This window comes from Bison bison, unplaced genomic scaffold, assembly GCF_000754665.1.
Source record: "Bison bison bison isolate TAMUID 2011002044 unplaced genomic scaffold, Bison_UMD1.0 scf7180017864517, whole genome shotgun sequence".
Classification (NCBI taxonomy): domain Eukaryota; kingdom Metazoa; phylum Chordata; class Mammalia; order Artiodactyla; family Bovidae; genus Bison; species Bison bison.
In genome coordinates, this window is record NW_011495070.1 from 7,974,305 (window position 1) to 7,990,884 (window position 16,580).

A 16,580-nucleotide genomic window follows, 5' to 3' on the forward strand; every position below is an offset into this window, starting at 1 on the left:
TATGTATTATTCCTTTCAGCCCTTTAAACAGCAGCCAGCAGACCATAATTCATATTTTCTTACCAAAAATATTTCTGAAAAAATTTTGATTGTCCCAATATTAGATATGAATATTCCTCAATGTGAAAGTTCTTATGGATTGTCAAGAGTACACAATAACCTCTAAAAACTTTTCCAGACTCCTGTCACCATCTCAAAACACACATCTTCATGCTGACACCAAAACAGCGGGAGCCTTACTAAATGCCTATTTCATCATCACTCTCCTTTCTAATTCATCCTCCTATTCAGCATTTTTTTCCTCAGAGAAATGAAGAAACACCATTTTCTCTACTTTTAGAAGAACTGAAAATTACTACCTTTCATCTGAAAAGGGTTAAAGTAGTTAGTCCTCTTTAGCGAGTAATGAACTCCTAGTTTGATCATAAAAATCTTTCCCATATTTATCTGGTAATAATACCATGCTAGGCGCCATGCACAAACTTCTGTAGCACATGGGCACCCCAAAAAGCACAGCAACAAACAGCTGGGAAAAGGCAATTTTTTTTTCTATTTATTTAGAAACTAAAGGCTATTCCAATTGAAAGGAATCCTAAGAAATTAGTCAGCCCTATGTATCATGTAAAGGAATAATGGATAGCTTGGTTCTCAATAACCTTACCTCTGAGGAGAGTTCATCAGTCTCTTCTGAATTTTCATCAAAGTCTTCCATCTCAACACTATCATCCATAAATTCTGCATTAACTGAGATGAAAAGAAGACCCAAACATAGCCAAAAGCCTTGGAAACGCATATTGATTATCTGTGAAAGTGACAGTAATCAGTAAAAATAAAACAAAGTCGTGAAAAATAAGTGTAAGTATATTTACCAAGAAATAAGGCCTCCTTTAATACCCTTTTCTAGGATGGTTTTTAAAACAAATCATTACCAAACTTACTTAAATTATGCTTTCAACTAGTGTTACTACAAACTTCAAAATCCCATAGGCATCTACAGCTGAAGGCTTGCCTTGAAAAGCAAAGAGCCAATGGCACAAACCTAAAGATACAGAAGTGACCACCAAACTCATGTTTTTTTAAAAAAAGGATTGTGATTCCTAAATGTTCGCTCAAGTTACTTTTTTATTATAATGTCACTTAAGTGTATATAAACATACAATTGGAAATTTTATAACTGTAAAGCCAAAATACATTTATATGTAAACACCCAAAAAAGAAAAGAAAAACAATTTTACCACAACTGAAAGTGATAGCCTTTTACTGAAAACAAATTACAGCTGAAAATTCAAATAAATACAGGACTTACTGCAATCAGGTTGACTGCTGTGAATGAAGTTCTTTTGTATTTATCATCTAACACATCATGTAACACTATGATGATTCAATTACATACATAACCACTTCTCCATTCAAAGGCTCCAAAACCTCTGTTCCTTATAAGATTAATTGAGATGAGTAGAAGACAAATATTACTTGACTGCCTCTTGGCAGAAATATGTAATTTACATAATTACACCCTCCTCTTTCCCATTAGCATGTTAAACATTCAGGGTTTATTTTTTGGCACCAGCGGACTTTTAAACAAGTAAATGTGAATAATGAAATAGTGCGGCAGTACTGATTAGGAGATGGTCAGTCGTTCAGATGGTCCAGGGTATAGTTATACTACCATCAACATGAGAGAGTTTCTATTTAAAAAGTATATTCTGAGAGAACTCTTAACTCCTGCAGAACATATTTAAAGACCTACATGGGTCTGCCTAAGAAACACTGAATTCATGACACAGCACTCTACACCCACCAGAATGGCTATAATCAAAGAGGACAATAACAACTGAAATCCTCATACACTGCTGGCAGGAATACAAAATGAGCTTGGAAAACAGGAGGGCAATTCTTCAAAATGTTAAAAACAGAATTACCTATGATTCAGCAATTCTACTCCTCTACCCAGAAGAAATGAAAAGAGATGTCCAAACAAAACCTCGGAATATAAATGCTTAATGCAAAGAGTTGACTCATTGGAAAAGACTCTGATGCTGGGAGGGATTGGGGGCAGGAGGAGAAGGGGACGACAGAGGATGAGATGGCTGGATGGCATCACCGACTCAATGGACGTGAGTCTGGGTGAACTTCGGGAGTTGGTGATGGACAGGGAGGCCTGGCGTGCTGCGATTCATGGGGTCGCAGAGTTGGACACTACTGAGCAACTGAACTGAACTGAATGATAATGATAGCCAAATAATGATGGTTGTTAATGCCAAAAAAGTGTAAACAACCCCAAAGTTCATCAACAGATGAATGGATAAACAAAATGTGGAATATTCAAACTGGAAGATTATCTAACAATGTAACAGAATGGAGTACTGAAGTGTTACAAGATAGATGAATCTCAAAAACATTATGCTCAGTGAAAGAAGTCAGTCATAAAAAACCATGTATTGTATGACCCCATTTAAATAAGCAACCCATAGAATCAGAAAATAGATTAGTAACTGCCTAAGGAAAGGAGTCAGAAGAAAGGGTTAATTGCTACAAGGTTTCTTTTGAGGGTAAGGAAAGTGTTCTAAAATTGGAATATGATAATGGTTGTGTAACTCTAAATATGTTAAAACTCACTGAACTGTACTCATTAAACAGGTCAAGTTGTAGGTATCTAAATAATACATCAATAAAGTTGTGTTTTAAAAAAAGAAACACCAGACTATAAAAAGCATTCTTCCATCTGGTTAGCTCAAATAACCCTTCTTAATAAGAGCAAAACTCAACATGAATATATGGGCCAGTTAGCTTTACTTTCTTCTAAAGGCCATTGACTACAACTTTAAAGTCTATTTTGAAAATGCATCTTTAAAAATAATAATATGAACATTCTATATGAAAAGATGTATTAATATCACCATTTTTATGGAAAAGAATACAAAAATGATGCATACTACTCACAGTTTAACTGTAAGAGTGTAACCTCTCTAGTCATAAAAAAGGAACTGAGATAGAAAGCAAATGTAAAGGGATCGATTTGAAGTCAGTAACAGGAAGGTACAGATTTTTTAAATTTTCATTTACTGGCACAGAAATGAGTACAGTTGCAAGCTGCTTATCAATTGTTAATAACCCTAAAAGCTTCATTGCTCTAAAAATTAAATAGCTTTCCATGGCTTATACAGTGTAGTAAAAAGGTGTTCTTCTTGACACTGTCAGTAACATTTGAGTAAATAGAAATGCATAAAATGAATAACAGCAGTAATAATGAACACTAGTATCATTTTAGCCCCATATCGTCTCCTTCAAAATGAATGCACACTTTAGTTTAATAATTAATTTGCTGAAACCATTTAGGTTATTACAGAGTATTGAGCAGAGTTCCCTGTGCTATACACTAGATTCTTATTGGTTACCTATTTTAAATATAAATAGTGTCTACTATTTGTTTTCTATATCACAGTTCTTCCTAACTTTCCTTCAGAAACAGTTGCCAAAGCTTCAGGAAAAGATTTAAAAAACCCTTTATCTGGAAAGTTTGTTTCTTCTCTAAAGTTCTATGACTATAATCATTAATTTGCATAAAAGAACTAGCTAATTTAATCTTTGCAGCCCAGGACATCACTATGAAAGGCATTATTACTCCCAGTCTACAAACTGAAAACTCAAAGATTAAAAACCTGATCAAATTCTCGTAACTGGAAATGTGAGACAAAGTGAGAATCCAAAACTTTACACTATACCATGCTACTTCTTATTTTAATCTTACTGCCACTGCATTATTATACGTTCCTTTTTCTAGCTTTGGGTTTTTCTAGTTCCTTAAGGTGTAAAGTTAGGTTGTTACTATAAGATCTTTCTTTTTAATGTAACTGTTTACAGCCATAAATTTCCCTCTTAGCACGCTTTTACTCTATACCACAAGTTTGGGTCTGCTTTCTTTTGTTTGTTTTTCATTTATCTCAAGATCTTTTCCAATTTCCTTGTGATTTCTTTTTTGACCCTTTGGTTGTTTAAAAGTGTATTGTTTAATTGTCACATATTTGTGGATTTTTTTCCCTGCTTTCCCTCTGCTACTGATTTTGAGTTTCAGCACAATGCAACTGGAAAAGATACCCTGAATCTTTTCCAGTTAAAACAAACTTAAAAATTTGTTAAGATTTGTTTTGTGGCATAACATATGGTCTATCCTAGAGAATATTCTGTGTGCACTTAAGAAAAATATGTATTTTTACCAAAGTCATCAGGGATATTGGTCTCTAGTCTTCTTAGTGTCTTGGTCTGCCTTTGGCATCAAGGGTAAGGCTATAGAGTGAGTTTGAAAGTATTTCCTCCTGTTCAATTTTCTGGAAGAGTTTGAGGAAGACTGGCATTAATTTTTCTTTCTGCTATTGCCAGGTGAAGTGTTTTGTGTATATGTATTAAACTCCAACTGCTCTGTAGTGTGAGTCCTCTTCTAATTTCTTACTGAGCTATACGGTTGTCCTAAGACATACAGGATTAGTAAAGCAAGAGTTTGTTTATATGGTATAAATACAGAACTTCCAGTGCTGATGCTACCCTCTTCCCTCCTTACAAATGTATACAATATAAAAGCCCAGGGTTCTAAGCTTCCTGTGTATTCCTCACCTCATACAGGTTGTTGAAATCACAAAATATTTGTGAAGAAAGCAAGCAATGGAGAAGCACATCCATTTGCATATATCTTTGACCTCCTGTATGTTCTCTGCATTGCCTCTGGGCTGGTTCAATAACAAAATAAAGTATAAGTTAACTGGCCAAGTATAATCTGGGAGAGATTTCTGACTGATCGCCACAGATGTTTTCTTTTTTTCCCAGGAGACATAACTATACTGTGTTTTTTCTAGAGTTAAGCACGACTCAGGTGAATGGAGTTAGATGAGACCCAGGAAAGCTAACGATACAGTGCTAGCCTGAGTATAAAAGCCTGGGAGCCAGGACAGCCAATGCTATAAACTCCAGCAGGCTCAAGACCCAAGCAGAGCCAGTGTTTCAGTTCAAGTCCAAGGGCAGGGGAAAAAACTGAAGTCCCAGCTCAGCCTGCTAGGCAGGAGGAAGTCCCTCTTCCTCACTGGAGTATCAGCTTTATTGTCCTATTCTGGCCTTCAACTGATTGGATAAGGCCACTCACCTAGGGAAAGGGCAATCTGCTCTACTCAGCCTACCATTCAAATGTTAATCTCATCCAAAAACACCCTCACAAACACACCTAAAATCATATTCGACCAAATATCTAGGTATCCTGTGGTTCAATCAAGTAGATACATAAAATTAACTATCACAGCCATCTACTCCTTAGGACACCGGCACCAGAAATTATGTTAGGTCCCTGGGATTTTTTAATTTACTATTTGAGCATTACCTTAACTAACGCATACTGTTAACTGAAACGGGGTATATTTTTCTAAATCAGAAGGACTTAGAAACAATGAAAATATCTCAGGAAATACAGTAAAAAGTGGGGAAAGAACCATAATAGCAGAAATAATAGTTGAAAATACAACTTTCTAATGATTTAGGCAAATAACTGCAGTGTTTCAAGAATTCTGGATCTGATCCTATAAAATTCAGAAACTACTGAAGATGTGAGAGTAGTGAAGTGATCAGAGCTGAAATCCAGGATATGTAAATACTGTTTGGTTTTAGTAGTTATAGAAAGAAGAGACTAAATCTGCACTGGGCTCTTTTAAAACATAGCTACACATTAAAGTTAAAGTGGACTAAAGAGCATCATTTTCAAAATAATGGTTATATAAACATTATAATGATACATTTATTTATTTATTGAAGATTTATAGCACTTCTACATAGTTTCAAAGTGAAGAAATTTGCAACAACAACAAACATACAAAAATATAAGCTCACTGACAGCCAGAATTCTCATTTCTGTACTCACAGTGCTAGCCAGAGTCCCAGTGCATGATAAACAGAGACATATTTATGCTCACAGAATGAATGAATGCAAAAATGACAGGAAAAAATGTTACCGGGGAAGATAAATAGATGTTACTAAGCAACCAACTAGAATGACTTTATTGTTGCAGCAGCACTGCAACCATAAATTTGGCAAAAACATTTCTAGGCAATTAGGGGAAGGCCAGAAATAAAATGGAGTTTCACTGTCTATAAAAGTCTACAAGATCCTTGGAGGAAAAATCCTTTTTTAGAATTTTAGAAAAATTCATGGGTTGAAACCTTATACATAGTAGATGTTTTAAACTATGGTTTTATGAAACAGAAATGGTCATGTCAGTGCTTCCAACACTGGCCCTCTGAAGTCTTTTAGAACATTGTTAAAACGTAACACAAAGTATTCCTATAGATAAAGGAGATAATAATTTAGAAACTTTGCAGTTTTATGCTCTAGTTTAGTATGGAGAAATTAAACATATTATTCAACTCTATTCTACATCTATGAAGAAACACCTCGTTGTGAGGTATTTCAGAATCTTGCTACAGACATCCTGCATTTTAACAACTCAGTTCAAAACTTACTATAAAAGATAGTTAAAAAAAAAATTAGATGAAAACAGTGTTACCACATCATAAAAAAAAAAAAAACTGGACAAATTTTCACCAAAATTAAAGGGTACTTTTGGAATTATCTGGCTATGGTGCACATAGTTCACTTTGAAGCATCACAAATAAGGTGGAGAGATAGGTAATGCTGCTGCTAAGTCGCTTCAGTTGTGTCCGACTCTGTGCAACCCCACAGACAGCAGCCCGCCAGGCTCCTCTGTCCCTGGGATTCTCCAGGCAAGAACGCTGGAGTAGGTTGATAGTGGCATCTTACATAGGCAGCCTTCTTCCCAAGAAGCTGCAAGACTCCATTTGAAATGCAGAAACTTTCTCAAAGAAGCATGCTTCAGAGTAAGTCACACCTGGGATTTATAAATTTTGTAATAGCTAATGTTTCCAGAAATTCAAGAGAGGTTATTCAGTAGATTAAAAAAAAAAATTTCATCATTCATGAATTCATTTAACAAATACTATGGCTGTCAATTATGTGACAGGCATGATGTTAGAATAACTTACTGAACTTACAGTAATTAGCAAAACATATGGCCCCTGACTGCAAAGAGCTTATAGTATGGGATGGAAAGCAGATGTTAAACAAATAACCCAGGTATAACACGTAGTAAATTGTGACAAGTGACCGACTAGTAAGGAATTTGTAAGAGTTGGTAATCGGGGAACTAAATTTGCATGGTAGAGAAGTGTCAGAGAAAGCTTCCTTGAGAAAGCTACATTCAAACTGAGGCACAAAGGTTAGAAAGGCCGATTTCCCCAGGCCATGGGCAAAGGAAGAACTGAAAAGAGAAGAGTGGAACGAGGAGAACAGGAAGTGCTGTTTGAGTACGCACTATTCAGGCTTATGAATTCCAATCCTTACAGCTACTTTCTGATGAAGGTACTGGTACCCCATCCTACATAAGGAAAGCAAGACTCAAGGAAGCAACTTACTCAAGAATACAGAATGCTACTAAATAGCAAAGGTAAGACCCAAAGTTATAATAGGTATATCTTCAAACTCTATATTCATTTCGTTAAAGCTCTAAAGTTAGAAGGTTTAACTATTTAGCTCATTAAACGGCCTATAAATTGATGCTCTAGGTCTATATATACAAGGTTAAGTATTTTTTATAATATGTTCCATCCTTTAGACATCCATTCCAGTTTCTGTGGGCTTCATATTCTAAAAGCCATATTTTGATGTCTATGCAAACTATAATGTATACACACAAATCTAGTTAGTTGGTTAAATGGCCTTTAAAATCTTTCCATCAAAGATTTTAAAGCAGCTTAAGGCTACAAAAAAATATAAAAACTAACAACTTCATCAGTCAGTTCAGTTCAGTTGCTCAGTCGTGTCCGACTCTTTGCAACCCCATGAATCGCAGCACGCCAGGCCTCCCTGTCCATCACCATCTCCCAGAGTTCACTCAGACTCATGTCCATCGAGTCAGTGATGCCATCCAGCCATCTCGTCCTCTGTCGTCCCCTTCTCCTCCTGCCCCCAATCCCTCCCAGCATCAGAGTCTTTTCCAATGAGTCAGCTCTACGCATGAGGTGGCCAAAGTACTGGAGTTTCAGCTTTAGCATCATTCCCTCCAAAGAAATCCCAGGGCTGATCTCCTTCACAATGGACTGGTTGGATCTCCTTGCAGTCCAAGGGACTCTCAAGAGTCTTCTCCAACACCACAGTTCAAAAGCATCAGTTCTTCGGTGCTCAGCCTTCTTCACAGTCCAACTCTCACATCCATACATGACCACTGGAAAAACCATAGCCTTGACTAGACGGACCTTTGTTTCATAGTGTTACTTTATATTTCTCTGACATTTTAAAATTTTACAGTGTTCACACAAATTTCAGGCTATTTAAAAAGACAGTTATGAAGCTCAAGGATAAACAGTAAGGCTTACTATTGGAACTATAATTATCACATGACAGATAATGTAAATGTTTCTGGGTATCACCTTAATGAAAGCATCTAGAAAGAATGTCTTAACTGTTAGCATTTTTAACTTCCTGTGGTAGCCACAAAAATGACCTCCGCCCCAAAGATGTCCACATCTGATTCCTTGGTTCCTGTGAGTGTTACCTCACACGGTAAAGGAGGCCTCTCAGATGGAACTAAGGTTGTTACCTGCTGCTGCTAAGTCGCTTCAGTCGTGTCAGACTCTGTGCGACCCCATAGACGGCAGCCCACCAGGCTCCCCCGTCCCTGGGATTCTCCAGGCAAGAACACTGGAGTGGGTTGCCATTTCCTTCTCCAATGTATCAAAGTGAAAAGTGAAAGGGAAGTTGCTCAGTTGTGTCTGACTCTTCGCAAGCCCATGGACTGCAGCCTACCAGGCTCCTCCATCCATGGGATTTTCCAGGCAAGAGTACTGGAGTGAGGTGCCGTTGCCTTCTTTGAGGTTGTTACCTAGCTGACCCTAAAATAGATTATTCTGGATATGCAGGTGGGCCCAATATAATCACACAGGCCCTTAAAAGTCAGTGAGAGAGGGCAGAAGAGATCTGAAGAGTGAGAGGGACTCCACCCACCATAGAGATCTTGAAGACAGTGGAAGGGGGGTCATGAGCCAAGGACTGTGAGTGGGCTCTAGAAGCTGAAAATCACAACCTTCAGCTGACAATCAACAAGGAAACAAGAACCTTAGTCCTACAACCAAAAGAAATTGAATTCTGTCATCAGTCTGAATGAGCAAGGAAGAAGAATCTCCCCAGAGCTTCTAATAAGGAATGATGCCTTGTCAACACCTGATGGCAGTGCAGTGAGACCTGTGTCAGACTTCTGACCTATAGAACTGTGAGAAAATAAATGTGTGGCATGAAGCTGCTAAGTTTGTGGTAACTTATGATGGCAACAACGAAAAACTACTACTTCTAGTATTCCCATGCTTGATTCTAGCTTCTTTGAAACAGTTCTCATCAACCAAATCTTACTTGGTAAATGCAATAGCTTTTTCAGTCCTACTGCCTACTGCTCTCTCTTGACCTTGCTGACTGCTTCTTCCAAACTCTCCCCTTCCTTGATTTCCATGATGCTATTCCTGAGTCTTGATTCTCTTCATCTTCTCTGCCACCTTTATGGGCTCTTTCTCTAATCTCCTGTAAATGATGCTGTTCCTTCAGGTTCTGTCCCCAGGCCTTTTCCTTACATTTCATATACTCTTGGCTTCTACCTCTAAAGACTAACTAAAGGCTCCCAAATGTTATCCACAGCACAGAAGCCACCAGTCTTTAGTTTCTTCAAGGATATATCAAAGCCTCCATTAATTTGAGGCTCATCTTTCCACCCAAACTGGCTCTCTAATCTCAGTTCCCTTCTTCCATTAACTGCACCTCTGGTCAACCAAATCAGCCATGTGACTCTGTCACTATCTTAAGATTATTCTTCCTGATATTCTATATCATTGGTAGCTAAACCTGTTTGGGTGTTTTTGAGTGTATCTTTCTATATCCATGCCATAGCCTTAATTTAGGAATCCATGACTTTTGAAAAGCATCAGTAAAGTCCCACTTTGCTTCTTCGCTTCCAGTCTTCCCAATCTATCTGCCACCTTCTCTCCAGCATGAATTTTCTAAAGAACAAGTCTAATTGTACTACCTATTCATAAAAACGTTCAACAGTTGTCTACAGTACTCAGCATAAATTCTGCCCTTTTAAGACTCATTTCTTACTCTTGACACTCACCTATTAACACATTCATGCTTTCTATCTGCTATTGTAATGAGATGTTTCTGGTATTCAGTTTTAATGGCTGACTGAGGACTCACCAGCACGATTAAGCCTCAAAAGTACTGTTGGAAAAATCACTAAAGTTTTAGTTGTTATGTAACTTCAGCAGGTCAACTACAAAGTGATATGATAGAAAGTACACTGAGTTTGGCACCATCATACCAAGTTTCACATTCTATTACTAAAAAGGAAAGGGTTAAAACTGTTCTAAACCTTTTTTTCCCCCCATCTATCAAGTGAAAGGATTAAGCTGGATGATCTTGCTGCTGCTGCTGCTGCTAAGTCGCTTCCGTCGTGTCAGACTCTGTGCGACCCCATAGACGGCAGCCCACCAGGCTCCACCATCCCTGGGATTCTCCAGGCAAGAACACTGGAGTGGGTTGCCATTTCCTTCTCCAATGCATGAAAGTGAAACGTGAAAGTGAAGTCGCTCAGTCGTGTCCGACTCTTCGCGACCCCATGGACTGCAGCCTACCAGGCTCCTCCGTCCATGGGATTTTCCAGGCAAGAGTACTGGAGTGGGGTGCCACTGCCTTCTCCGGGATGATCTTAAGGTCTATTAAAGTCGGCAATTCTAGCTTTCCAGTTAAGAGCACTAAAACTTATTAGGAACAAGCAATAAGGCTAATTTATAGCACTTGACAACTCACTCCAGTATTCTCGCCTAGAGAATCCCATGGACAGAGGAACCTGACAGGCTATAGTCCATCGGGTCACAAAGAGTCTATCCAACACGACTGAAGTGACTAAGCACGGCACTGTTCAGTTTCTACGGATCCATTAACATACACCATCCATACACAATAATCAACTTTATCAACTAGATGAGGGCTATCTTCGATGGATTTACGTATAAGTTCCAAATGTGACTGGAAGATCAAACCAATTGCATGTGAAGACAAAACTGTAAACTGAAAAGAAGTCAAACAATTGCCGAAAGGAAGGTTACCTTCAGCAATTAAAAGACCCAGAGTGACGTAAAAATTTTAAAGCAAACAAAATCGCAGGGCTAGATCAAGGTTTTGATGTTTTTAAAGCATCAAAAAGTTTCCATACAAACTAACTTTCCTAATTCGAGAGTTCTTCCCATGGCCACTCTCGAATGATCTGCTTTCTCCCTTCTGGACGTTGTTGCCGTTTGCTTATATATCAAAAGCAAACGCCTCGGAGCCCTGTTGCTCCGGCAGGTGCTATAAATAAAATCAGCTAAAGTATCTGATCGTAAACAGGCCGTCGGCGATAATGAGTCTCGAGTCATTAGGGCTTCGTGGGATTCATCACAACGCTCTCCCTCCCTCGCCAGCGGCGCGCACCGGGCTCCAGGCGGCGCGTCGAGGGAGCGGCCGGGAGTCGAGGGCCACCAGCGCCGAGAGGTCAGGTCCCTTCGCCTCTACAGAGGCGGGGAGGGCGTGAACTGAGCCTAGTTGGGTTTGACTCGCCTTTCGGTGCGAAGTAGCGGGCGGAGTGAGCAGCGCTGAAATGAGACCGGCCCCCTCTCCATCCCTCGGGAGCGCGCACCGAGGCTCGAGCGTGGAACGGGGCTGAAATGGCAACCGCTGGAGTAACGGACTCGGCTCCCCGGGGCCTCTGAACCCTCGGGGACAGGCCTCTGAACCCTCGGGGACGGGCCACCTGGCCTTCCCCGCGCCAGCCCCAGCGCCGCAGGTGGCCATGGACACACAAGTTCCGGGGATCCCAACCGACCCCGAGGGGGGCATCACCCCGCCGCCGCCCGCCGCCCGCCGCCCGCCCGGGCCGGCCTCCCTACCCCCGAGGCCTAGAGAGCCCGCCCGAGAACCCCGCTGGCCGCGTCCCCATCCCCAAACTCAGCACCCACCTCCTCACGGGTTCCTACCGGGTCCGCCCGGCGGACGCCCAAGAAAGGGGCGCAGCAGGAACCCCCGCCCTGAGGGGAAGAGCTAATACTCGGCTTCCTCACCCCCAGCTGGAGCACAGAAGGACGCGGAAAAGTGACCTACTACTACCCACGCACCTGTCTTGCGGGCCCGTTTTCGGGAGTGGCAGCTCAGATGTCCGAGCCGCTGCCACTTGGTCCCCGCGTCTCCCCCAGCTCAATCCAGCCGCCGGCCGCGCAGCAGCGACTGCTAACCGCGCGTGCGCGTGCGGCCGCGGGCGGGGAAGAGGCGGCGGCCACAGGCGCGTGCTGCGCGCACCTGCACCGAGTGGCTCAACCGCCGCAGAGGGACCTTCCCAACCACGCGCCGCGCGGCCCCCACCGGCCGGTTGTTGCGTGCATCCGGCTCCTCGGATGGCCTGGGAGGAACTCCTCGCTAACCATCCGAAGACCCTTCCTTTCCGCAGAGCGCCTGCTCTCTGCGAGCAGTGAGGTTCAACCTCCTAACGCACATAATTGGGCCCTGAATTTTGAGTAAATCACATTTTAACAGCGTCCAGTTAGTACCCCAGGCCTTCCCTGGGGTTCTAGACGTTCTGATGGGAGGTCATTGTGGTCAGCAGGGAGCTATTCTTCCCTGAAAGTGTATGATAGAGATATATTAAATATTAACATAATAAAGAGTACTGCATGGTTTCTTTCTGAAATGCTACTGATAAAGAATTGTTAATCTTTCGTTGTGTTTACTGCGCTCTAAACGGTTTTACATTCATTATGTTATCGAACGTCCCAACAACCCTGGTGAAAAAAACGGAAGATAATTACTCGCCTTTGGCTTTAAGTATTAATGGTGTAAATGGAGTTCAAATCTTTTCCAAAGCCTGTCATTTTAACTCACTAAAAGTTAAAATATAGCATAAACATAATAGTGAATCACAACTTTCTTTGCCCCATAGATGTTGGATCATACAGCCCTTACTTGCTTATTCTTGGTAGTAAATTTTGACTTTGATTTTGGTATTATCATGCTTTCAATTTTATTGTAATAATAAAATATTTAACTTGTGATATCTCTATTAAAGAGTCTCAGATTAAGGGAATTGATGGAGCTCCATGCATAAAATGTGATTATTGGCTAGATATAAAGATCACTGAACATTTTTCACATTGCATTCGCGATAAGGCCACTATATCTAGACTTCTGACACTGTCATCTTCTGTGTCAAAGATGGTATTTTTGGTATTTGGATGGTATTTATGGGTTTTTTAAACAACTTTTTAAGTCAACTTTATTCCAGGTACTTTTAACAGTATTATGCTCTTCTTTTCTTAGGCTTTGCAACTTCTGTTATTCAACATAATTCTGTGACCGGTAACGAATTTGACTTGTTAGAAAAGAATTTCTAAAGGATCCACTCAAAGTTTGCAATGAAGAAGCTGAAAGCTTAAACTTTAGGAACAAGCAATCTAAGCTAAATGAGCCCTTAATCTGATCCATTGATGTAAAGATTTTTAAAAACTCCAAGATTCAGATATATGCTTAATACTTATTCTCAGTTTAGAATGTTGTTTGAGGGAGTACCTATTTATCTATTTTGTTATTTTAATAGGAATTCAGAATGAAAAGCTAAAGTGTTTCCATGTTCCTCGTACTGAGAGGCTTATCAGACACTTACTGAATATTTAGCTTCTACCTGCTAAACTATGAAAATGTTGATAATGCAAAGATCACAACTATATGAGCTCTGCTTTCAAATAGCTAATATATTTAGAAAAACAGACATATAATCTGTTGACCACCATTCTAGAAAGAGACCCAACTGAGATAAAAAGGCATTTATCTGGGGTCTGTTAGGACTCCACCCTGGAGACACAGACTCAAGAACTACCTGAATTGTGTTTTGCTGGACTACAAAATGAGGGAGGCTTATAAAGGCAAAAACCGAATGCTTAAAGTTACTTGAGTGGTTATCAAGAATTATAATTGGAGCTGGCAAGAAGTAAGTGTGCTTATTAAGTGAGGATTGGTGGGGGTCCCAAATGGTTGCATAGTTACAAGGGGAGAACTTGAGACCATAAGGTTGCAGCTGACAGGTGTTGTTTTGAATACAGCTGGTGGTATTCTTGAGTCTGGCATAGCTCAAAGAAAGTTCAGGTTCTCAGTGGTGCAGAGACTTCTCTGAGACCTGGTCCTCATTGGCCACCCAACTCCATTTTTGTATGCCTGATCCAAGATTACTCCATTATAATTTTGTTATCAAATTAAATATCCAATAATGTATAAGTTACATAATAGAATGGACAAAATGCTGGGACAGAGTATGTTGCCATTCATTTTTCCTAAAGGAAAGTTTCATCAGAGAAGTACTAATGGACACTATGAAAGCCAAGGAAGTGGGCATTCTTGGTATCATGGTTGACATATTCTGTCTCTACTTGTTATCAATTCAGGTAAACTGTATTACCCTAAGAAATCACTCATTTTTATCTAAGCATTCAGAAAGAAAATATCAGTAAAACAAAAATCTTTCATCTCATGATTCATTCATTACCTATGAGTAGCTACTAATATCAACACAGCATCTAAAAATATATGCTAAGGTTAGTGAGGAAAAAACAAAAACAACATAAGATGATGGTCTCCTTGGGAAAATGCCTGCACAGATTTAGCTCCCATTATTTGTTCATAATTGTTTCAATTCTGTCACCAGGTGGAAGATCCATACAGAACACAGCAAATCCCTAGATACTTTACACACTTAGATTAGAAGAAGAGTGTCTCTTTCCCTTCTACCAGGAGTATACCACATTTACTATTACAACTACTATTAGTAGTACTACCATATAACCATTTACATCCACAGTATTTAAGGCAGATGATGGTGGCTATTATCAACACTTGAGAGACATTCTGGCAACAGACTTTGACTTGCCATGCCTCCAGTGTTTACAGAGCTATTCATTTAAAAGTAATGTTGAAAAAAAAATGTCTGAATGTGGCTTCTACAAACTTATCTGATATATTGAGTCAGGTGCTTAAATACATAATTTGCCTTCATATATTTGTTTGAAGACAAGTGATTTTTAAAAAGCAAAATTAGTATATTATAAAATGAATGCCCCAACCAACCAGTGAGCACTATTTGCTCTGCTATACTTCAGATAGGTGTCTAAGGTTCTCCAAATCTCCCCTTCCCCATACACTTAGACCAGAGGCTGTGGGTGGTGAACGAGGCCCTCCAAATATCTACCATTTGGGAGCAGTGGGGATGGGAATGGAAGATGGGGGCATCTCTCCAGGCTACATTAGAAACATTTTTGAGAATTGCTTTGTGCTGACCACTGAAACATTCTGTTCTGGAATCATTCCCATAAGGACAGCAGTCATTGGGTTGAATCTTTAAGGCTGTCTTTTAACTTCCTTCTCTTTATCATAACCTCAGCATCTGCTATGCCCAGGGTATATCGGTCAGTGTTCAAATGCTTCTTTCTCAATGTCACAGCAGAGTTCCCTTGGAATCATCTGGAATCATTCAGGCTTTTCAACAACAGCCAGTGGAATGTTGGACAGTCTCCTTTAATACTGTTGGACACCTTATCTTTGACAAAGGAGGCAAGAATATACAATGGATTAAAGACAATCTCTTTAACAAGTGGTGCTGGGAAATCTGGTCAGCCACTTGTAAAAGAATGAAACTAGAACACTTTCTAACACCATATACAAAAATAAACTCAAAATGGATTAAAGATCTCAACGTAAGACCAGAAACTATAAAACTCCTAGAGGAGAACATAGGCAAAACACTCTCTGACATACATCACAGCAGGATCCTCTAAGACCCACCTCCCAGAATATTGGAAATAAAAGCAAAAATAAACAAATGGGACCTAATTAAACTTAAAAGCTTCTGCACATCAAAGGAAACTATTAGCAAGGTGAAAAGTCAGCCTTCAGAATGGGAGAAAATAATAGCAAATGAAGCAACCGACAAACAACTAATCTCAAAAATATACAAGCAACTCCTACAGCTCAACTCCAGAAAAATAAACGACCCAATCAAAAAATGGGCCAAAGATCTAAATAGACATTTCTCCAAAGAAGACATACAGATGGCTAACAAACACATGAAAAGATGCTCAACATCACTCATTATCAGAGAAATGCAAATCAAAACCACTATGAGATACCATTTCACACCAGTCAGAATGGCTGCGATCCAAAAGTCTACAAATAATAAATGCTGGAGAGGGTGTGGAGAAAAGGGAACCCTCTTACACTGTTGGTGGGAATGCAAACTAGTACAGCCACTATGGAGAACAGTGTGGAGATTCCTTAAAAAACTGGAAATAGAACTGCCTTATGATCCAGCAATCCCACTGCTGGGCATACACACTGAGGAAACCAGAAGGGAAAGAGACACATGTACCCCAATGTTCATCGCAGCACTGTTTATAATAGCCAGGCTTCTTTT

The 16,580-nt window shown here is 39.8% G+C and overlaps 1 protein-coding gene across 1 annotated transcript in view; it reads right to left on the minus strand.

The window, feature by feature from the left end:
• Nucleotides 1-12,375, minus strand: part of CLGN (calmegin) — a 47,040-nt gene extending 34,665 nt beyond the window's left edge. The window contains exons 1-2 of the mRNA XM_010830314.1: nucleotides 12,247-12,375; nucleotides 615-802 (exon numbers count right to left, since the gene is read on the minus strand). Of these exons, the coding sequence (XP_010828616.1) occupies nucleotides 615-793 (179 nt within the window). The 5' untranslated portion in view covers nucleotides 794-802; nucleotides 12,247-12,375. The remainder of the gene's footprint in view (nucleotides 1-614; nucleotides 803-12,246) is intronic.
• Nucleotides 12,376-16,580: the final 4,205 nt, after the last annotated feature.